The sequence below is a fragment of the Dama dama genome, chromosome 15 (genome assembly GCF_033118175.1).
Source record: "Dama dama isolate Ldn47 chromosome 15, ASM3311817v1, whole genome shotgun sequence".
Classification (NCBI taxonomy): domain Eukaryota; kingdom Metazoa; phylum Chordata; class Mammalia; order Artiodactyla; family Cervidae; genus Dama; species Dama dama.
The window spans coordinates 8,210,131-8,234,428 of record NC_083695.1 but is presented as its reverse complement, the minus strand read 5'-3'; the positions used below and the strand labels follow the sequence as shown (position 1 = coordinate 8,234,428).

The window sequence follows — 24,298 nt, the reverse complement described above, 5'->3', positions numbered from 1 at the left end:
AAGCCATTAGTCTGTTTATGGGCACTTGGTTTGTTTCCCTGTCTTGGCTGTTGTATCAGTGCCACTATGAACAGTGGGGTGCAGATATCTTTTTGAATTAGAGTTTTTGATTTTTTTCTGGGTATATACCCAGGAGTAGAATTGCTGGATCATACGGTAATTCTATTTTTAATTTTTCAAGGAATCTTCATACTCTGGCTTAGTAGCTGCATCAATTTCCCACTAACAGCGAATGAGGGTTTTCTTTCCTCCACATCCTCTAAAGCTTTTAATACTTGTAGAGCTTTTGATGATAGCCATTCTGACCTGTATAAGATGATACCTCATTGCAGTTTTTGATTTCCATTTCTCTAACAATTAGCAATGTTGAGCATCTTTTCATGTGCCTGTTAGCTGTCTGTAAATCTTTGGAGAAAATGTCTCTTTAGATCTTCTGCACTTTTTCTGATTGGGTTGTTCGTTTTGTTGATGTTGAATTGTATAAGTTGTTTGTATATTTTGATAGTAACCCCTTTTTGGTCTCATTTTTTGCAAATATTTTCTCCCATTCCATAGGTTGTCTTTCCATTTTGTTGATGGTTTCTTTTGCTGTGTAAGAGCATTTAAGTTTGATTAGGTCCCATCTGTTTATTTTTGCTTTTATTTCTTTTGCCTTGGGATACTGATCTAAGAAAATATTGCCGTGGAATACATTAAAGAATGTTTCATTTATGTCCTAGGAGTTTTATGATGTCTTACATTTAGATCTTTAAACCAGTTTGAGTTTATTTTTGTATATGGTACTAGAGAATGTTATAGTGTCATTCTTTTATATGTATCTGACCAGCAACCTCAGCACTACTTGCTGAAGAGACTATCTTTACTCCATATTATATTCTTGTCTCCTTTGTCTTTGTAGATTGACTGTAGGTGTATGGTCTATTTCTGGGCTCTCTATATTTCTGTTTCATAGTATATGTTTCTGTTTTTTTTGTGTCAAAACCATGCTATTTTGATTACTGTTGCTTTGTAGCATAGTCTGAAGTCAGGGAGGGTTATACCTCCAGAATTGTTCTTTTTTTCCTTCAGGATTACTGTGGTAATTCTCTTTTGTGATTCCATATAAATTCTAGGATTATTTTATGCAGTTCAGTGAAAAATGTTGGATAATGGTGATAAGGATTGCATTAAATTTATAGGTTGCTACTATCATACTTGGACTAAACTCCAGAATCCTTCCCATGACCTACAAGGCCCTCTTGATCTAACTCGACTAATTTTCCACCCTCGTTTCTTCTGTTATCCTCACAGCTCTTTGCTCATCAGACCCTTTCCTAGTGCATGGGTTCTGTGTTTGCTGCCCTTCCCTGCCTGAAATATTCCACATGTTCTTCCCCAAGTTTATTCTTTTTGGCCATGCTGCATGTCATGGGGGATCTGAGGTCTGGGAAGTTCCCAGACCAGGGATCGAACAGATGCCTCTTGTAGTGGAAGCGTAAAGTCTTAAACACTGGACCACCAGAGAAGTCTCTCCCAGGTTTATTTTGATCTCTGTTCATTGTTGTCTCATCAGAGAGTCTGATTCTGACCAGCCTCTAATTTAATCCCTTTATTACTCTAGAAACATTTGACCTTGTCCTTTTGTATTCTTGGCTCTTATCACTATCTGATATTAAATTTTATAAATCATTCATTTACTTATTTATCTCTTCCTGAGTGTAAGCCCCGTGTGTGAAAACTTGTTCTGCTATGTTCTGGTCATGTCATGAATAAGAAAATTTACTGCTTAGAAAAATAGGAATGATGAATTAATACTTACTAATCTTTTATATTCTTGGCACCCTTTCTTGTTCACTTTGTAAATATTATTGATTAATTTAATCTCTTGCAGCAATCCTATAAGGTAGGTGTTATCTCATTTCATAGATGAAGATACAGACAATCACAGTGAATTGTAAAAGGAGAGCTGGAGATCAGGATTTAAACTCTGAGTCTAGTCCAAAAGCAATGCTTTCTGGGAATTCCCTGGTGGTCCAGTGCTTAGGACTCGGTTCTTTCATGCCAAGGTCCCAGGGGGTTCAATTCATGGTTAGGAAATTAAGATCCCAAAAGCCACATGGCCTGGCAAAAGTAAACTAACAAACAAAAAACCCAAAAAAGCTAAAGTAATGCTTTATATTTAATTCATATTATTTAGTGTTACAAGTGATTCAGTTCAGTTCAGTTCAGTTCAGTTGAGTTCAGTTGCTCAGTTGTGTCCAACTCTTTGTGACCCCATGAATCGCAGCACACCAGGCCTCCCTGTCCATCACCAAATCCTGGAGTTTACTCAACCTCATGCCCATCGAGTCGGTGATGCCATCCAGCCATCTCATCCTCTGTCGTCCCCTTCTCCTCCTGCCCCCAATCCCTCCCAGCATCAGGGTCTTTTCCAATGAGTCAACTCTTCACATGAGGTGGCCAAAGTATTGGAGTCTCACCTTCAGCATCAGTCCTTCCAATGAACACCCAGGACTGATCTCCTTTAGGATGGACTGGTTGGATCTCCTTGCAGTCCAAGGGACTCTCAAGAGTCGTCTCCAACACCACAGTTCAAAAGCATCAATTCTACAGCACTCAGCTTTCCTCATAGTCCCCAACTCTCACATCCATACATGACCACTGGAAAAATCGTAGCCTTGACTAGATGGACCTCTGTTGGCAAAGTAATGTTCCTGCTTTTTAATATGCTGTCTAGGTTGGTCATAACTTTCCTTCCAAGAAGTAAGCGTCTTTTAATTTCATGGCTGCAATCACCATCTGCAGTGATTTTGGAGCCCAAAAAAATAAAGTCTGACACTGTTTCCACTGTCTCCCCATCTATTTGCCATGAAGTGATGGGACTAGGTGCCATGATCTTAGTTTTCTGAATGTTGAGCTTTAAGCCAACTTTTTCACTCTCCTCTTTCACTTTCATCAAGAGGTTTTTTAGTTCCTCTTCACTTTCTGCCATAAGGGTGGTGTCATCTGCATATCTGAGGTTATTGATATTTCTCCCGGCAATCTTGATTCCCGCTTGTGCTTCTTCCAGCCCAGCGTTTCTCACGATGTACTCTGCATATACGTTAAATAAGCAGGGCGACAGTATACAGCCTTGACGTACTCCTTTTCCTATTTGGAACCAGTCTGTTGTTCCATGTCCAGTTCTAACTGTTGTGATTAAGGAATAGTTATGTATAGTGGACAAGTTATTAATAATCACATAGCTTAGTTCTTATTATATAACTTATTATCATATTGACTGTTATTATAAAACGTATTATATAACACTATGTGACTTCCATCTAATAGATGAAAACATTGAAGACAGAATAATAAGTAAATCACCTAGGATCACAACTAGAAGTGTTGAACATGGGTTTTAGATCCTGGGTTTCTGACTGGGCTCTAGTGGGCTCTTTTTGCACAAAGATTTCTGTAACAGATACTTTGTGTGTTTCACTTTGTTGGGGTAACTTTTACGTTTTCTATCCATTATATTTGAGCCCTTATAAACTGGCATTTGAGAGTTCAATACTAAGCTTTTCACAGGCTAGTCCTAATGCTTGTATCATGACTTTGCTTCATGTACAAAGTAACCTTTTGCTGATCTGTGTAATACTGGTGTCAAGCTGAGTGAAAACAACGGAAAAGCTGAAATTTGCTATTTTGCTTATACACACTTTCTAGAGTACAAATGTACAACCTGACTCTTATCAGAAATAGTTAATGGTCAGATACAATTTGTTGGTTCATTGATTCATTTCCAGGTCAGAGAAAAGCTCTCAGTGGAAATATTTACAAATTGCAAGAAAAGTTGTGGTAATTTACTGAAAGCATATAAAAATATGTATGTTTTGGTGCACTGGATGGTAATATCCATTTGAATTAAAGAATTATAATTAGCAGGAACAGAATTTAATAAGATTGCCAATTACAAAAGTGAATTGGAGGTTGAAACTGCAAACTCATCTCACTGTGTTTTTCAAAGGTATTCTATGAATCCATAAATAAATTTTACGTACGTACATTCTGGGCTATGAACCCTTGCACAGACATGCAAGTGGGGAGATACATATCAAAACATATTCCAGAAACTAGATTAAACAGTTTTTATGAGTAATATTTTCTCATACTCGGTGTCTTTACTAAAAGCTGTTTGATGTTTATTCTTCTGTGGATGGTATAATTATATATATCCAGAGCATTGTTGATTATTTTTTTGATTAGTCTTAAAATTTGTCCACGTTGTGCCGTACAGGAAAAAATACACTTACTGGAGGTCATAGACTTGTACATGTGGGAGCAAGGTAGAGTCTCTCTATATATGTAATCAAGGAAGGATAGTGTCCTCAAGAGTCAGAAATTGCCTATCTTGAAACAGTTTTTGATGTATAGATTCAGATCTTGAAAATTGCCTCTGAAATTACTTCTTCATCTTTTCAGCATTCTTCCTTAATAGTCTTTTCACTATCCATCCTTAAAATGTTGTGGTAATTCATATACGGTTGTTTTCTCTTCAGAACTTAACACGGTTTCTGTAATCCAAGTATGGCATGGATCTTTGAAAATCTCTCCTGCTTTAACCCTCTGGTCGCTGCCATTCTGCTTAGAAGAAGAAGAGGAAGAGGACTTTGAATGTTCTAAAATATGCAAGCAATCTCAACCAATATATTATGTATAGTATACACATATATTGATACTTAAATATGGGTCTCATCTGCTCTCTATAGCTACTGAATATTTCAAAGTAATATGAATAAGTACATTTAATTTTTCATAGAAGCATAATATCTCAATAACACTTTGTACAATAGTTAAGACTTGCTGTGTTGCAGAATGACTCCTAAGGGGCCAGCGCATCTGGCACGCCCTTTGGCCTCTTAATACTTTATACTTGAGCATCTACCTGGTAACAGGGAGACATTATTGAGTGCTCAGTTACTCTCCTTGTCTCTGTGTGATGTCAGTGCTCTAGGTACAAAGAGGAGCACTCATTTCTTTACTAGCTCTTTCTGTGGCTATATTCCATGTAGGCAGGTGTGCACATATATTAAGATGAATTTTAACAAATTCAGCCTTATGTATGAGGTCATCTTCAAGTAGGACATTCAGATCAAATCTGGGCTGCAACACAGGTGTAGATACTATGCATGTTATTTTTTGAAGTGGAAAAGTGGTAAGGATACCTTTATGTTGATGTTATTGTTAGTGACGTTGTCTGTCAACCTTAATCTTTGTTTCACATGAAACAGTTACCGAGAGTGTCTGAAGTATCTTCAGCCTTTCTAGATATGATTTTTTTTATTTGCATGTCAATTCTCATTACCAAGCTCAAATTAAAATGCTTAATTTTTGTAACTGCTTCTGTTTTTATGACCTTTATGACTTCATATGTTATCCAAGCGATTTTAGACTCTTTATCATTGTAAAATTCAATTTTAAAAAAATATTTAGAATACTTCAGAAACTGATTTCAAGGATTTATAACATAGGAACAAAGACATTATTTTTTACCTCATGATCTCTGGGAAACTTTTTTCTTCTTCCTTACTGTCTTATTAAAAAGTATAGTTTGCCATCTCTATATCTTAGGTGATATTCATAAGGGCAGTTTCAGTGGGTTTTTTTTCATATTTTGAAATAAAATTTCACTAGGAAATACATTGGGTATATCATATTATGATCCTGAAATGAATTTTTTGTTTGGTCTTACAGGTACATCAATCCTGATATACATCTGTTCTTCTTTAGTTGGAGTCAGATTATAGGATTGTGTCTGCATCCAAAATTGTTTGTGCAATATCTTCTCGTGCTGTTTAATATACCAGCTTCTGTGCATGTGTGTGTGAGTGTGTATGTGTGTAGATTTCCTGATGCCTTAGCAACTCTATGTGTGATCTACATGCAGAGCAAAGGGTGTGGTAGAAGGAGCAGTCAGCCAGGTGGATAGAACTGTATTCCCCTCCAGTGTTTAGAATCACTTGAACATGGTGGTGCTGAAAATCAGGCCAACCCTGTGGGTGGTTTCATGACAGTTTGGAAGCTCCCTGCAGAGTGCTGCCTCCTTCGCCTGCCCTTGGGGCCATGACCCTTTACCATCTTGGTTTACTGCAGCTCCTGTTTCCTAAGTTTTAAGGTAACAAGGAAATGTGGGGCAGCTGTAACTGAAAAGAAAGATGCTCTGCCGAGTTCTAAGCCAATAACTTCATTTCATCAAGTATTTTAATGAGTTTCAAAGGATATGGCAGATATTAATACATTACAGTAGCCCAGGAAATAGGTATTTTTCCATCTCTAACATGGAAGTTACCAAAGTCCCTTCCTCCTCTTTTGTCTGTATTGATCTTTGTCTGTATTGATCTTTGTCTTCTACTTTGCCTTTCTCTCCCCTTAGCTAAAAAGTAGCACTACTTTGAATAGCCCTTTCTCAATCTACATTTTGCTTATTGGCTAAATTTTAATTATGTACTGATGATACAGACAACCTTATTTCTCATCTCACCATCGCCTGCTGCTCCTCTTTTCAAAGACATTTAGCTTGTTATTTTATGTAAATTTTTCATGTGATTTTTTTTTCATTTGGTTTTGTTTTTAACACAGTTAACTCTGAATATACAGTAACTATATTCACTTTACCTATAGCCACATTGTTAAAACATTTGATAAAAAAGAACCAGGGGGTTATACTGGGGTTAGTTTCTGGGTAGATTCCTAGCTAGACTGTTAGTGTGGTGATTTTGTATCATTGCAGGAGGCTGTATAGTCGCATGCACCCAGATTTGAATTCTGTTCAGCCACTTTTCTGGTAACCATGGGCAAATGATTTATTCTCACAATGCCTGTTTTTCTCATGTGTAAAGTAACCACAATAATGTTACCTAGTCATACTAATAAACATAATATCAATCAGTTCAGTGCAGTTGCTCAGTCATGTCCGACTCTGTGACCATGTGGACTGCAGCATGCCAGGTCTCCCTGTCCATTGCCAGCTCCTAGAGTTTACTCAAACTCATGTCCACGAGTCGGTGATGCCATCCAACCATCTCATCCTCTGTTGTTCCCTTCTCCTCCCACCTTCACTCTTTCCCAGCATCAGGGTCTTTTCAAATGAGTCTGTTCTTCCCATCAGGTGGCCAAAGTTTTGGAGTTTCCGCTTCAGCATCAGTCCTTCCAATGAATATTCAGGACTGATTTCTGTTCGGATGGACTGGTTGGATCTCCTTGCAGTCCAAGGGACTCTCAAGAGTCTTCTCCAACACCACAGTTCAAAAGCATCATTTCTGTAGTGCTCAGCTTTCATTATAGTCCAACTCTCACATCCATACATGACTACTGGAAAAACCATAGCTTTGACTAGATGGACCTTTGTTGGCAAAGTAATGTCTCTGCTTTTTAATATACTGTCTAGGTTAGTCATAACTTTTCTTCCAAGTAGTAAGCGTCTTTTAATTTCGTGGCTGCAGTCACCATCTGCAGTGATTCTGTAGCCCGAGAAAATAAAGTCTGTTACTGTTTCCACTGTTTCCCCATCTTTTGCCATGAAGTGATGGGACCAGGTGCCATGATCTTAGTTTTCTGAATGTTGAGTTTTAAGCCAACTTTTTCACTCTTCTCTTTCACTTTAATCAAGAGGCTATTTGATTCTTCTTCGTTTTCCACCATAAGGGTGGTGTCATGTGCATATCTGAGGTTATTAATATTTCTCCCACAGTCTTGATTCCAGCTTGTGCTTCATCCAGCCCAGCATCTCTCATGATGTACTCTGCAAGTAAGTTAAATAAGCAGGGTGACAATATACAGCTTTGACGTACTCCTTTTCCTACTTGGAACCAGTCTGTTGTTCAGGTCCCTGTAGTTCTAACTGTTGCTTTCTGACGTGCATACAGATTTCTCAAGAGGCAGTTCAGATGATCTGGTATTCCCATCTCTTTAGGTATCAGTACTTAACTCATATATCTCTTCATTTGTTTATGTATCGTATTGTGACTGGATTGTGCCAGATGCTATGCTCTATGTTGGATAGAAGTTAATGAACAGAACTGACATGGACCTTCCCTTAATGTGTCATTGAGAAAATGCATTATTCTTGGAACAGAGTTGCTTAATGACTGCTAGCTGCCCCTAGAGAGGAGGTCATCCTAGCATATAATAAATGGCAACTCCCTTTTCTTTGAAAGACATAGGAGTAAACATTTATTCTTTTACTCTTCAGATGTCCTTTATGAATATCTTCTATGCCGTGGGTCCTAGGGATGCAGTATGAACAAGGTAGACAGAGTCCCTTACTTCATGGAATATACGGAAGACAGTGGGCAGAAGACAGTGAAATAAAGAAGTTACAGAGTGTGATGCATGTTATAAAGGAACGAGAAAGAGGATGGGTAGGGTGATAAGGAGAGGAGAGGACTGTAAGTGAAGACCTCAAGGATGGGAAAGAACAGGCTTTGCAAACGTCCTGAGGATGAATATTTCTGGTAAAGGGAAAAACAAGCAAAAAAATTTAATATATTAAAGGGCTTTCTGCATTGGAGAAACCAGAAGGTATCATATATATCTGGATTGTGATGAACAAAGTGGGGAAACTTGTGAGATTTTGTTGTAGAGATGGGAGAAAATCGATTGTGCAGGGTCTAATGAACCATGAGAAAGGTCAGTGACACGGGGCCTGGTGTGACAGTGGGCCACGTGAAAGGAACATGGCTAGTGAGTAGAAGGAAATAATAAAGATAATGCCTGATTGTCTGATTTCTTTTTAGTTTATTGATATTTTTGATTGAAATTTAATTTAGTGGCAATGTTGTGTTAAGTACTGCTGTACAGCAAAGTGACTCACATGCATCCTTTTTCATATTTATGGTTTATCACAGGATATTGAATATAGTCCTCTGTGGTATACAGTAGGACCTTGTTTTTTATCCACTCTATATAAATAGTTTGCATCTGCTAATCCCAAACTCCCAATCCATCCCACCACCCTGTCCCGCTTGGCAACCACAGATCTGTTCCCTGTGTCTGTGAGTCTGGTTCTGTTTCATAGACGTGTTCATTTGTGTCCTGTTTTACATTCCACATATGTGATATATGGTATTTGTCTTTCTTTTTCTGACTTCCAAAGTTGTCTGACTTTAATTACTTTGATTGGCAGTGCTACTTATGGCAATAAGGAGCAAATGGAAAATAGCAAAATTTTGAGGAATAAAAATTCACATTTTGTGCATATTAGATTCAAGCAGAATATAGACCTATTAAAATGTGATCATTATTTGTGGCTCTTCATAAGAAAAAAGGCTTATCTATATCATGTTTTATGTTTCTATGACATTCAAGATAGGCATTTAAGACCTCTTTAGAAGTTTTTCTAGCTTTTATTTTTGTTAAGTCTCAGTTGGCAGGAAACTAAAGACTCTTGTCAGTAATAAGACTGCTACTGGCCTGTGGGAAGACCAGCAGAGTCTGACTTTGGATTAGGTGGTTGGTGACAGTGAAACTATTAGAGAATACCAAAAGGTCTACTCAGAGATTATTGGTGACATAAATTTATTCTACCCTGATGCAGTTCTTAATTTAGGGTATTATAGGTGAAACAGGTAAAGTTCATTTCTGGTGGAAGTGATATTTCCTACTAAACCGAGAATAGAAAGGCATTGATGAAATGTTTATTTGCTCAGAGGAAGCATTCTGCCTTCTACCTGATGTTTGGATAGATGCCTCTAGTGACTGTTGGAAATTGAGAGGTCTGATGTCTTGATCATCTCTGATATTTGTATGTTTCTGTCTGACTCCTTTCAAGACAATGTCCAGCTGACATTACCCGGGCACATGGCTAATGCTGTCATCACAGGCTGTAAACTCTTACGTGACATTTTGTACATTTACTTTTGCTTAATATTCATCAGCACAGAGCAGTAGATTATTTCTGTAACTGTATTTTTTTCATGAGATTAAAATAGGTATTACTATGGTCTTACATAAAAAAAAACGCCTACACTGTTGGTGGGAATGCAAACTAGTACAGCCGCTATGGAAAACAGTGTGGAGATTCCTTAAAAAACTGGAAATAGAACTGCCATATGACCCAGCAATCCCACTTCTGGGCATACACACTGAGGAAACCAGATCTGAAAGAGACACGTGCACCCCAATGTTCATCGCAGCACTGTTTATAATAGCCAGGACATGGAAGCAACCTAGATGCCCATCAGCAGATGAATGGATAAGGAAGCTGTGGTACATATACACCATGGAATATTACTCAGCCATTAAAAAGAATTCATTTGAACCAGTCCTAATGAGATGGATGAAGCTGGAGCCCATTATACAGAGTGAAGTAAGCCAGAAAGATAAAGAACATTACAGCATACTGACACATGTATGTGGAATTTAGAAAGGTGATAACGATAACCCTATATGCAGAACAGAAAAAGAGACACAGAAATACAGAACAGACTTTTGAACTTTGTGGGAGAATGTGAGGGTGGGATATTTCAAAAGAACAGCATGTATACTATCTATGGTGAAACAGATCACCAGCCCAGGTGGGATGCACGAGACAAGTGCTCCGGCCTGGTGCACTGGGAAGACCCAGAGGAATTGGGTGGAGAGGGAGGTGGGAGGGGGGATCGGGATTGGGAATACATGTAAATCCATGGCTGATTCATATCAATGTATGACAAAACCCACTGGAAAAAAAAAAAAAATAATAATAAAAAAAGAAAAAAAAATAAAAAACAAAACAAAACAAAACAAAAAAAACGCCTACATAACACAAAAACATGAGGATACTCATGATATAGCCTCTAGTTTTCTCTCACCAGAAAAAGGTGGTGGCTCAAGAGATAGGCATATACAGTAAAAGTTTGAAAGGTACATTTAATTTCTCTTTTAATTTGTACGGGAGAGAGATTCCCTTCTCTCCTTTTGCCTTTTTCCACAAAACCATAGAATATGAGGGCTGGAAGGGACCTTGAAGGATATCCGATCCATTTGCTAGTGAGAAATTGAGGGCTGGACAGTCACACTGCAGTTCAGATGGGATCATATCATAGTAAATAAAAATATTGCTAAAAATAGATTTTCCCCCAAACGTCTCTAGTGTCAGCTCATGGGTCCCTTCTATGTTTTAGGAATCTTTCACAGACCTTCTTGTGCATTACTGGGATATTACAAGCCTTTCCTTTCGTCTTTGGTGCCTTTAGTTTTATTGCGAAGCATGTCTTTTGGCTGGAGGTTTTGAGTTAGTAACTTGTGGACTCTGGCATCCTTCAGTAGCACTTGATGTCATGGTTCCTGTCTTTTTGCAAGACCTGTGACTGTTTTTATGAATGTCCGGCTCTGCTTGGATCCTTGAGGTCACCGTGTGTGCCCCTGCATCTTGTGTTAGGCACCACAAAAGAGAGCTCTTCCAGTGTACATTGACTGTGGCCTCAGTTCTGAAATGCTTACCTCAGCTTATTCCTTGAAGATGTTATCCATCTTTTTTTTTTTTTTTAAGTATTATAGTCTTCATCTAATCTTTTTTTTTTTTTTAAATTTTTATTATTATTATTATTTTTTTCCAGTGGGTTTTGTCATACATTGATATGAATCAGCCATGGATTTACATGTATTCCCAATCCCGATCCCCCCTCCCACCTCCCTCTCCACCCGATTCCTCTGGGTCTTCCCAGTGCACCAGGCTGGAGCACTTGTCTCGTGCATCCCACCTGGGCTGGTGATCTGTTTCACCATAGATAGTATACATGCTGTTCTTTTGAAATATCCCACCCTCACATTCTCCCACAAAGTTCAAAAGTCTGTTCTGTATTTCTGTGTCTCTTTTTCTGTTCTGCATATAGGGTTATCGTTATCACCTTTCTAAATTCCATATACATGTGTCAGTATGCTGTAATGTTCTTTATCTTTCTGGCTTACTTCACTCTGTATAAGGGGCTCCAGCTTCATCCATCTCATTAGGACTGGTTCAAATGAATTCTTTTTAATGGCTGAGTAATATTCCATGGTGTATATGTACCACAGCTTCCTTATCCATTCATCTGCTGATGGGCATCTAGGTTGCTTCCATGTCCTGGCTATTATAAACAGTGCTGCGATGAACATTGGGGTGCACGTGTCTCTTTCAGATCTGGTTTCCTCAGTGTGTATGCCCAGAAGTGGGATTGCTGGGTCATATGGCAGAAATTTAGAGAAGAGCTAACACCTATCTTACTCAAACTCTTCCAGAAAATTGCAGAAGAAGGTAAGCTTCCAAACTCATTCTATGAGGCCACCATCACCCTAATTCCAAAACCAGACAAAGATGCCACAAAAAAAGAAAACTACAGGCCAATATCACTGATGAACATAGATGCAAAAATCCTTAACAAAATTCTAGCAAACAGAATCCAACAACATATTAAAAAAATCATACACCATGACCAAGTGGGCTTTATCCCAGGAATGCAAGGATTCTTTAATATCCGCAAATCAATCCATGTAATACACCACATTAACAAATTGAAAGATAAAAACCATATGATTATCTCAATAGATGCAGAGAAAGCCTTTGACAAAATTCAACACTCATTTATGATTAAAACTCTCCAAAAAGCAGGAATAGAAGGAACATACCTCAACATAATAAAAGCTATATATGACAAACCCACAGCAAGCATCACCCTCAATGGTGAAAAATTGAAGGCATTTCCCCTGAAATCAGGAACAAGACAAGGGTGCCCACTCTCACCACTACTATTCAACATAGTGTTGGAAGTGCTGGCCACAGCAATCAGAGCAGAAAAAGAAGTAAAAGGAATCCAGATAGGAAAAGAAGAAGTAAAACTCTCACTGTTTGCAGATGACATGATCCTCTACATAGAAAACCCTAAAGATTCTACCAGAAAATTACTAGAGCTAATCAATGAATATAGTAAAGTTGCAGGATATAAAATTAACACACAGAAATCCCTTGCATTCCTATATACTAACAATGAAAAAACAGACAGAGAAATTAAGGAAACAATACCATTCACCATTGCAACAAAAAGAATAAAATACTTAGGAGTATATCTACCTAAAGAAACAAAGGACCTATACATAGAAAACTATAAAACACTGATGAAAGAAATCAAAGAGGACACAAACAGATGGAGAAACATACCGTGTTCATGGATTGGAAGAATTAATATTGTCAAAATGGCTATTCTACCCAAAGCAGTCTATAGATTCAATGCAATCCCTATCAAGCTACCAACGGTATTTTTCACAGAACTAGACCAAAGAATTTCACAATTTGTATGGAAATACAAAAAACCTCTAATAGCCAAAGTAATCTTGAGAAAGAAGAATGGAGCTGGAGGAATCAACCTGCCTGACTTCAGACTCTACTACAAAGCCACAGTCATCAAGACAGTATGGTACTGGCACAAAGACAGAAATATAGATCAATGGAACAGAATAGAAAGCCCAGAGATAAATCCACGAACCTATGGACACCCTATCTTTGACAAAGGAGGCAAGGATATACAATGGAAAAAAGACAACCTCTTTAACAAGTGGTGCTGGGAAAACTGGTCAACCACTTGTAAAAGAATGAAACTAGAATACTTTCTAACACCATACACCAAAATAAACTCAAAATGGATTAAAGATCTAAATGTAAGACCAGAAACTATAAAACTCCTAGAGGAGAACATAGGCAAAACACTCTCCGACATAAATCAAAGCAAGATCCTCTATGACCCACCTCCCAGAATATTGGAAATAAAAGCAAAACTAAACAAATGGGACCTAATGAAACTTAAAAGCTTTTGCACTACAAAGGAAACTATAAGTAAGGTGAAAAGACAGCCCTCAGATTGGGAGAAAATAATAGCAAATGAAGAAACAGACAAAGGACTAATCTCAAAAATATACAAGCAACTCCTGCAGCTCAATTCCAGAAAAATAAATGACCCAATCAAAAAATGGGCCAAAGAACTAAACAGACATTTCTCCAAGGAAGACATACAGATGGCTAACAAACACATGAAAAGATGCTCAACATCACTCATTATTAGAGAAATGCAAATCAAAACCACAATGAGGTACCATTACACGCCAGTCAGGATGGCTGCTATCCAAAAGTCTACAAGCAATAAATGCTGGAGAGGGTGTGGAGAAAAGGGAACCCTCTTACACTGTTGGTGGGAATGCAAACTAGTACAGCCGCTATGGAAAACAGTGTGGAGATTTCTTAAAAAACTGGACATAGAACTGCCATATGACCCAGCAATCCCACTTCTGGGCATACACACTGTTATCCATCTTATTGCTGACTTATTCTTCTTGCTTCTTCTGCTGAATTTTATAGTTAGCACCATTTTCTCATTCATGATTTTGGTGCCATAATTAACATTCTTATACATGCTTTCTCATACAAATAAATGAGTTTTTTCTTAGTGAATTTATCTAGGAATGGACCTGCCAGGTTAAATGGTATTCCCATTTTCAACTTCTATGTCAAGGTGTTTTCTAAAGGGTTTTTTTCCTTAATATAGATAATTTACTTTCCTCTCAGGAGGGCATAAAAGTTCCTATTTTTCCACGTTTCTGTCAACACTTAGTACTGTCAGACTTTTTTTATTCCACTCTGAGGAGTAGAAAATAGATTTTATTTTGCTTTTATTCTTTATTTCTCTAATTGCTAGTACCTATATTTCTTGAACTACTGATATTCTAGTCACTTGTAACCTCTTTTCATGTGTTAATTCACCATTTATATTTTTTCTACTGTGAAATGCTCTTTATGCCTTTTTCCTATTATTTTCCTCAATGATTTTAATAATTTCTTTGTATTCATTTATCTTATATATGTATTTCAAATATCTTTCATAGTTTTTGGTTTTTCATTTTATTTTGTGGTGGCTTTTATTGAACAGAAGTTCTTAATTTTAATGAAGGTGAATTTATCAGTCTTTCCTTTTGTGTTGTATCTCACTTGAAAAATCCTTTCTAATTATAAGTTGATATTCACTCATATTTTCTTCTAAAAGTCTTAAAATTTGCCTTTCACAATTTAAAATCTTTAAACCTTATAGTTGATTTTTCATGTGTAATTTTAATTAACAAATTACATATTTATCTGTATTTCCATTCATTCTTGTCATATACTTACACATTTTGATATATAATAGTTAAGGTGCATTTTTTTGTAGTCTACATTTTTAGTTGTATTCAAGGTATTCTGATTTACCTAAGTTGTGCACAAAGGTTGGTGTTTTGGCTGACACTTCTCTCATAATAGTTATATTCATGTAATTCATCCCTCTTTGTGGATTATCTTGTTTCTGTAAAGTTGTGTGCTCTGCCTGAAGGCTCTTCCATATTCATTGCATTTATTGATTTCTCTCTAGTGTGAAGGATCTGATGTTATCTAAGGACAGAGTATGTATTAAAGACTTTTCCAGAGAAATAACATCCTTATGTTTTTTTCACCAGTGTGAATTTGCTCATGTACTTAATAGGATGTGTGGTAACTGAAAGCTGTTCCACAGGGAACACATTCATAGAGTGTCTTTTGTGAGTTTTTGAGTGGGTATAAAAGTTAAAACTGATTTTATAGGCTCTTTCAAATTTACTCCATTTACAGAGTTTCTCTCCAGTGTGACAGCTGGCTTTTTTCCAGTTGCACCATTGCAATTTATTAAACAAAGCTTTCAGGTTTTTTCCTTTCATATAATTTTGTCAGCAGTTTTTTTCCAGCTTCTACATTCAAAATATATTATGTTCAAGCTGCTTTGTCTTTAGCAGGTTCTCAATAAACACAGGCGGCCTGTACCTGGCATGGTTGTGATTTGTACAACGTGCCGTTAGCATCATTGAACTAAATAGCACAGATACCCCAATGTAATGGCTCATTCATTTACCGTGATTTATTCAGTATGAGTCATTGCACAAGGTACAGACTTCATTGCTGGCTCTTGAGTTTGTGAATTCCTACTACATACCAGATGCCTATTAGATCCATGGCCAATCACATTGCTTCTCTCAGAGTCGGTGGTTCACACTCAGGCAGCAAATGTGTTGGTGTATTCCCTCCTCATCTCCCTGTGATCAAGGCACAGGACATGTTACACAGATGGATACATGGGAATTGCCTAACAAAGGTGAAGGTCTGGTAGTGAAACAAAAGGTGGTGAAAATGGAATTCCGACTGAACATAGAGTTGTAGAGGCAATATCTGAATGCGGGAGTGTGGACACTGCAGCTGCTTGAGAAAATACAGCCATGCAGTCAGAGAACGGAGTGAAGGTGAGCTTACTGACGTAAGTGAGGGAAACAGATGTGACAAAAAGGATGAAGATGTCCCAGAGGAAGTGACAGCGACAAGATGTTCATAATAAAGAACTCTGTGATATTTTATAACATTGAAAATGCTGACAAATGTGGGATTATAACCACTGGCCGTGACATTTGAAGAGATGTACGTTCTCCAGGGAAAGTTCTCCAGGGAAAGCAAGCGCTGTTCAGACTACTCTTGATAAGTGTTTTCTGAAGAAATAAAACACTTTCCATTCTCCATATTTCTAATGTAGTAAATTACAGCATGCTAAACCAATATTAGTTTTGCTATTTTATTTTCTGTACTTTCATAACTGATACCAGGGAGAGTTGTAAAGATCAAGGAACAATTCATAAGTAATTCTCCCAGAGATTGCTTTGCATGGTCATTTTTAGAGTCCTGTGCTAATGTGTGAACTGAGGACTACCTGCATTTTTTAAAATGAAAAAATGTAGACTCACTATGAGACCACAGATACGGACTGGTTTTCTTTGGATTCTCTTAGCTCATTTGTTCTGCTATCTACATATTTGCTGTAAGAAAGAAAAATAATACAGTTAACATTTTATTTGGCAGTAGGCTAGAAAAGGTAGACATGTTGATGGAACACGTGAAGTAAACTTGTGACTACTTATCACAGCTTCTGGAACATAATAGGCCCTAGATCAGTGCAAAGCATAGCCAGGATTTGATCATTTGTCTCTGCCTCCACTGTTCCCACTGCGGTCTGAGTCACCCTCACGTCCGCTGAATGGTTGCAGTGGTCCTGTGAGGTCACCCTGCTTCTTCCTCGTCTCTCTGTAGGTTGCATTTAGTACGTGGCACAGGCTCCCCAGTCCCTGAGAAAAAGCCAGAGGCTTTACACCAGGCTCAGGTTCTGTACTGACCTGGACCCTCATCTCCCGCCATCCTCCCGCTGGCTTACTCCATTCCGTCTGCAGTGATGTCACCCCTGTTTCTTGGATGTGCCAGGTACTCTTCTGCCCGAGAGGCTTTCACAGGCCTTCCTTCTGCCTGGAATGCCCCTTCTGCAGGTACTCATGTGACTGATTCCTCTTCCCTGCTTCAAATCTTTGCCCAAATGAAGCCTGATAACTTTATTCATAATTTTAATCACCCCCACTGCAGCATCACTCCGATCCCCTTGTCCTGTTCCCATTTTTTTCCCACAGACTTTTCACCTTTAACATAATTTGTGAACTTATTGTTTGTTTATTGTCTCTCTTCCCTGCCAGGAGGTAAGCCTAATAAGTTCAGAGTTCTTTGGTTTATTTACTAAATTTTCTCAAGGGCTTAGAACATTTCCTAGCGTACATTATGTCCTCAGAAAATATTTCAGTTACGAATGTTTGAAAGAAGCTGTTGGTGGTGTTATTTGATAATTATTTTCCATCTTGTACCATTCCAGCAGACTTGGCAGCATTTGTTATAGAAATCATGTCTTATTTACTCATCATAAAATTGCCTGGAATGCAGTATTGTGGTGCTGGCTTCCCCCCCCTGTAAATAATTGATCTCTATACTTAAGAGCTGTACGAAAAATCACAGGAAAAATACAGTAGCATTTAACAAAAGGAATTCAATCCAACATATATTTACCAAGTATTTATTGTGTGCAGTGGTCTAAATTGAATGGTGTTATGAGTCCCTCAGGTTTTAACTAAGCTGTTTATTTTCATTGGATACTTGGTTTTTGTGGAGTTTAATCTGACCTGCTTGACAGATAGCATTGGATACAATACTGATGGTGAACTTTTTGAGTTACCGCCAACTGTGGCAAAATTACCAGGATGTAACTAAAGGAGAGGATCAGTTAATGAAAGTTTAAACCTGGATAAACATTTTGAAAGATAAGCCTAATCAGAGCCTACGGGGAAGTATTTGGTGTGATGAGGGACTTTTTAATGACCAGAGTTATTAAGAGCATTTTTTGACTTTTCAAGCGTATAATATGCTTGGATAGCTTAGATTGTATATGGAAAGAGTTGTGGTCTAATTTTTATGGTGTTTATGTGGAAATAGGGGGAAAATGAAGAACTCGATTGCTTTTTTTCAGTGATCCAATGTATACTTGTGATACATTAAAATTTCTCATGAATATGATAGGATCAGTGATTTTCCCCAATAATGCCCTATTTCCTGGCACATTTAGCTGTGAAATCATTTAATGGGATTGTATAATGCTCACCTTAATTTGGGAAATTAAATAGTCTCTTGGCAGTTTTAGAAAGCAACTCCAGTTGTCAGCATGGCAGTGCATATTTCTGAGTAATCGTAGAGTGGATTATGATAAATAATCATTTATGGTGTATATTTGTCAGGCGCAGTGTTAGACACTGTATACTCTCATAATTACATAAATGAATGCATAGTAACAATCGAAGAAATGGAAGGAAGGAAAATAGTGCCATAGGAACACAAAACAAGGTAATTACCATAGCCTGGTGGGTCAGGGAAGGCTACCCTCTGGAAGAGATGTTTGAATTGATATTTGAAAGGTGATTGTCTTAGCTAGAGGGTGGAGAATGGGTTTAATGACAAGAGTCATGTAGGAGCATAGGAATGAAGGAAGGTTGGTAGGAAGAAATGTTGGGCTTGCATAGAGCATGCAGTGCAAAGCCTTTTAGGCTAGAGGTTGGTTTTGGTCTTTTTCCTTAGACCAGTGAGAAGCCAGTCAAAGGTTGTAAGCCAGGAAACAGTGTGGTTGGTCTCATGGTGAGACTTTAAGGTGAAGCACTGTTGTAACGGGGTTTGCAGTGTGGAAAGCTATTCTGAAGATTTTGAAGATGTCTAAGTAAGAGTTGATTGTAGCTAGGGTGGTGAGAGAGTAATGGAATCGAAAGATACTGATGGTGCAGATGTCGTAGGACTTGGTTACAATATGCTGGATGTCTCTCTTACTTAAGCCCTGCCATTTATCTAATTGTTCATGAAGTTTCTTCTAAAAGATTTCTTTATTCACAATTTATTATTCAGAATCTTATAAAACAAGATTAGTAATTTTGTTTCTTCATGTTTGTCTTGGCGTTGGTGTAGGTTCAAGTATTTCTGGAAACAGCAAGATATTAGTACCTTCTAAGGCTACTTTGAAATTTAAAAAAGTGAAATAAGAAAACAGAAGGACAATTCATTTTTGTAGAATTTTTTCCTGCAATGTAATTTCTTGTAAGTTGAATGAAAATCTGTTGCCCTAGGTACTTGGAACTCAAAAAACAAAGTATACCAAAAGATGATGGAGTATTGAAGGGTGATTTTAGTTTTTATAGGTTGAGGCACACCAATCGCACGTGCAACCAAAACATGAACACAAGAAATGATAGTTAAGTTAGCAGTCTGGACCTCAAGGCCTGGGTAGCAAAGACTGATTCAGAAGATGCTTTATGACCCTCAAAGTGATATTTTAATGTATCCTTATTGTTCTGTTGCCTGAGCAGTGTTAACTCTCTGGATCCAATCAGTATCAGGCACTGTTTAATCTTTCTTTTTGGACAGATTTCGTGTGTGAGTGTGTGTACCAATATCGTATACACATACGTGTGTGTCAACTGTAGCCAGATTTATTGTACATTGGTTGTAATAATTAAAAATAAACTACTTGTCAAAACTTTTCAAATGCATAGTCAGTAGGCTATCAAACCTCAGTGCTTCTGGAGAAAAATAGTGCAATGAGATGAATGATGGGTTAATTAAAGGGAATTTGCAGGTGTTTGTGAATTGGTGTTTGGTCCATCGCTGCTCAGTATATTTTACTTTTTGTCAAAAAGGAACGCTTTGCTTACAGGAATTAAAGTAGAATCAGCTCCCAGATAAACTGGAGAAAATCTTATATGTGTGTCAAGCTAGGTTCTATCCATCAAGGTTGGATCATGGTTGAAAGTTGTAGTCATGGACTGTTTTGTTGGTGGTGTGGTGGAGCTCTGTAAATTCAGTGTTACTTCATGACTAGGCACTACACCACACAATGTCGAGGTACTAAATTGGAAGGAAACTGCACAGTGAGCTGGTTTTATTGGTTTGATAGAGTAGTTCAGTACTTTACTCCTTTCCCTTATATAAGTTGGTTTGTACCACATACTAATGAGCATCTCTCATTTCTAGTTCTGTCCAAAGTCCATGACGTATTTTAACATTCGACTGTTACTGATTGTCTACAAACTCTTATAAAAGACTTCTCACCTATTTTCTGGGATCACAGTCCTTTCTGGGACTCATTCTGAATCTCCCTCATCCTCAAGCACTTGTTAGAAACGCAGAATCTACCCAAGACCCATGAGTGAGAGGATGCATGTTAAAGATAGAGAAGTACATCTCTAGATAACAGAAGTAATAAAAGTCACTTGAGCCTTTAGAACCAGTGTGGGGCCTAGGACTTTTCAGGTTTCATGACCAATTCTTGGAAATAAGTATGATCAGCCCTTTGTGAGTGACAAGTTACTTTGAACCTCATTTTCCTCAACTGTTTGTATGAATGATCAGTATATTGCTGGAATATTGGGAGGATTAAATAAATTAATGCCAGGACTGGTATTCGCTATATTTTTGGTAAATGTGACGTGCCTTCTCTTCTTTCAGAGCTTACTGGGTAGCACCGTTTATTCTTACCTGTCCTGTACCTTGCTGTATTTTCTTATTCTCATTCCTAAAATGTCTTTAATTAGTCCACTGCCGTAATTACTTACTAAGTGGTATTTATTGAAGATTTCTGACTGCATGGACTCTTTGTTGAGGCACACAGGCTTTTCTTGTTAGTGCGCGGGCTTCTCTAATTGTAGCACATAGGCCTAGTTGCATGTGACATGTGGGATCTTAGTTCTCCCACCAGGGATCAAACCTGTATCCCCTGCATTGGAAGGTGGACACTTAACCACTGGGTCACCAGGGAAGACCCCTAACTCGTATTTAGATCACCTCTAGTATCCAAAGAAGTCTATCTTACCCAAGAGTGTAGTTTCCATGCTGGAGTTCGCTCCACAGAGGCAGTGAGACAAGATAGCAAAGACATTGGGGATTTGGGAAGGCATTGAACACACCAGCACAATTCAGCACTTTGTTATTAACACCACCTATTTGGCAAACACAATGTATCTTTGATCTTGCAGATTATATAAGCAACAAAGACGCTTCATTATTTTTTATTATAGCCATGCTGAATGTGAAGTAATCTTTAGATGTACTCATTGTATGAAAATAAGGCTTTTTTTTTTTTAAGCAATTGACTTTTGAAATGCAACAATTGAATGCTCACTGGAAATTAATGAGCACTGGGGGGGTAGTTGGAAAGTAATTATTAAGAGATTGGACCTGGCTTTGACCCATGCTATGAGCCAGCTATTAGGTACTGCTGCTACCACACAGGAAATAAAGCAAGTACATGGCATTGATAAAGGTTTTTAAATTAGAGCTGTACTTTTCCAATTGATACAGCATTGTTTTTAGGTTAACCAAAAGGGCTTGTTTTCTGCGTTTGAATATTTGTCACATTACCTCTTCTCCGCCATTCTACCATGGTGAGGGTCTTCTAGCATGTACTCATATTCCCTTTTCAGCTTCATTCTAATTAAAAGGGTTGATAAGTATGTTTGTTTGTTTACTTCTCTGTTAGGTATACTGTTTCTTTGAGATTGAAATATCAAAATACAAATGGTTAGACTTAGGTATCTGTCACTTAGAACCTGTTAAACTGAGATATTTTGTTAAAAAATGATCATGGTATCTCCCATTTCTGGCTGCTGTAGGGCCTTTTGCATGTCAGTCACTGTACGAGTTCATCTCATTTCTCTCCTCACTTTGTCGATGGCAGAACTGGAATGGGAACCCAGCTACTGCGAATTCTGAAGCCCATGCTTCTTGCTGTGTTCATATTGCCTGTGCCAAGTCATCCTGTGGGTCTTGCTTCCCTTGTACAGTTTTTCCTGTAATTCTGTGAACTTAATTGATTGGAAACCAAGTGTGGGAGCTCAGAGGATTGAACTAACAAATCACCTCTCTGTAAATTTTTAAGCAATCCAGGATTATTTCACAGATGATCAAGTTGCCAGTGCATGGTTGAACTAAGATGATTTTTTGGGTTGATTTGAACCCAGAAGCTCTGTTATTGACCTGTTTTCCTGAGTCAGTTTTAGAACAATGTGATTGTGCACCTGCTAGTAGACTCTGTTCCATTCTTGATGATACTTGATGTTCCAGGAGTATGTCAGACCATTTCTTGATAATTTTGATGATTTAAAGTAGTGTGTAAGAACTCTAACATAGAAATCCTGTCTTTTACCATTTTCTATTCAGGTTGCCTCTGTCAATTGCAAAAAGCTGTTAATTGTTGTCAATGGTAGTAACTTCTTCTGATTCCCGCTACCCAGTTATCTTTTTTTGGTAAATAAAAATGCTCTAGGAATTGATTGTGTGGCTTTTGGAAGGACATTTCTTAGATTCATTTTTCTCTGATCTTTAAAATGCACTAAAATAATAATCTTCTAGATCTGATTTAGACTGAGTCATGCCAAATTTCACTTTTTTTCTCTTTTTATCCCTTTTGCAGGATGATGAAGTGGTTCTACAGTGTACCGCAACCATCCACAAAGAACAACAGAAACTATGTTTGGCAGCAGAAGGATTTGGCAACAGACTTTGCTTCTTGGAGTCCACTTCGAATTCCAAGGTGAGATAAAGCCTTTTCAGGCCATTCAAACATTCAGGTTTTACTAGTGGCATTGAAGTTATTTATGGGCACTCTTCTGTTTTCTATGGAACACATCAACTAAAGGAAATTGAGCAGTCTTTTCACTATCCATTAAGTGCATTTCAATTGAGCCCCTAAACCATGTAAATAACTCAGATGCAATTGTTAACAGGAACAGACAGAGTCTTTTTGCTCTCATGCTGTTTATATCCCAGAAGATAAGTAAACATGTTAATAATTTCAGAACCAATAAGGGCTCTGAAGAAAAGCAGAGTGACAGGGTGGAGAGTGATGAGGTAAGGACTCATCTGAGAAGGTAAGGAAGGCCATTCTGAGACAGTGACGTTTGAGCTGAATGAAGTGAGAAAGGGAGAAGCAGTAAGTTCCTGACCATTCTGGAAAGAAGCACCAGGCAGTGCAAGGGCCCCTCATTAGGAATGTGCTTACGGTCTCTTGAAGGAAGGACCAGTAGGCACTGCAGCTCTGATATCACGAATGGGACCACTAGTGAGGGGAGGTGAAGGGTCTTCCAGCCCTTGGTTAGTATTGGATTGACCAAAAGGTTTGGATTTTTATGTTACACCTTATGGGAAAACCCAGACAAACTTACTGTCCAACCCCATAGTTGTTATTCTTTCCTAGTAAGAAAGGAGACTATTGGATCAGGTGAGCAATGCAATTCTATGTCATATTTAAAAGATTGATTTGACTTTTTTGTGGATTCGAGCAGGGGTCACCAACACCTGGTCTGCAGACCAGTGTGGCCTCTTAGGAAACTGGGCCTCTCCGCAAGAGGTGAGTGGTGCGTGAGCTAGCTAAGCTTCACCTACCCCTCCCCGTTGCCTGCATTACCACCTGAACCATCCCTGCCCCTTCTTCGTTGGTGGAAAAATTGTCAGACCAGTTCCAGGTGCCAAAAAGGTTGGGGACCACTGGATTAGAGAATGTGGAAAGATTAAGATTAAAAGCGTGGAGAGCAGTGGGAGGTGCCTGCAGAAGTTTGCAGGGCAACTTCTGAGTATGCTGATGAGAAGCAATGATGGTGAGGAAACTTAGTGTGAGGGGTTGGGAATATGCTTGGGGGATATAGAGGGTGTGCTGATAGATCAGAGTGTGTAGAATAAAGGAAAGAGAGGAAAGGCAGATATCTCTGCAGGTAGACAGTCAACCAGAAAAGTCAGTTTATTAATCTTTTGGGTAGCACTTTTTAGTTTACAGAGTCATTTGACATGCATGATCGCATTCGATTGTCACAATAAGGGTGTGTTATGCATAGTTATTGTTGTTCTGTTCACTGTACACTTGAGGGCATGGATGGCTGAGAG

The 24,298-nt window shown here is 38.1% G+C and overlaps 1 protein-coding gene across 1 annotated transcript in view; it reads left to right on the top strand.

The window, feature by feature from the left end:
• The window catches only part of RYR2 (ryanodine receptor 2), a 798,221-nt gene that overhangs the window by 189,111 nt on the left and 584,812 nt on the right, over window positions 1-24,298 (top strand). Inside the window, exon 2 of the mRNA XM_061161401.1 lies at window positions 22,833-22,952. Coding sequence (XP_061017384.1) covers window positions 22,833-22,952 — 120 coding nt within the window. The remainder of the gene's footprint in view (window positions 1-22,832; window positions 22,953-24,298) is intronic.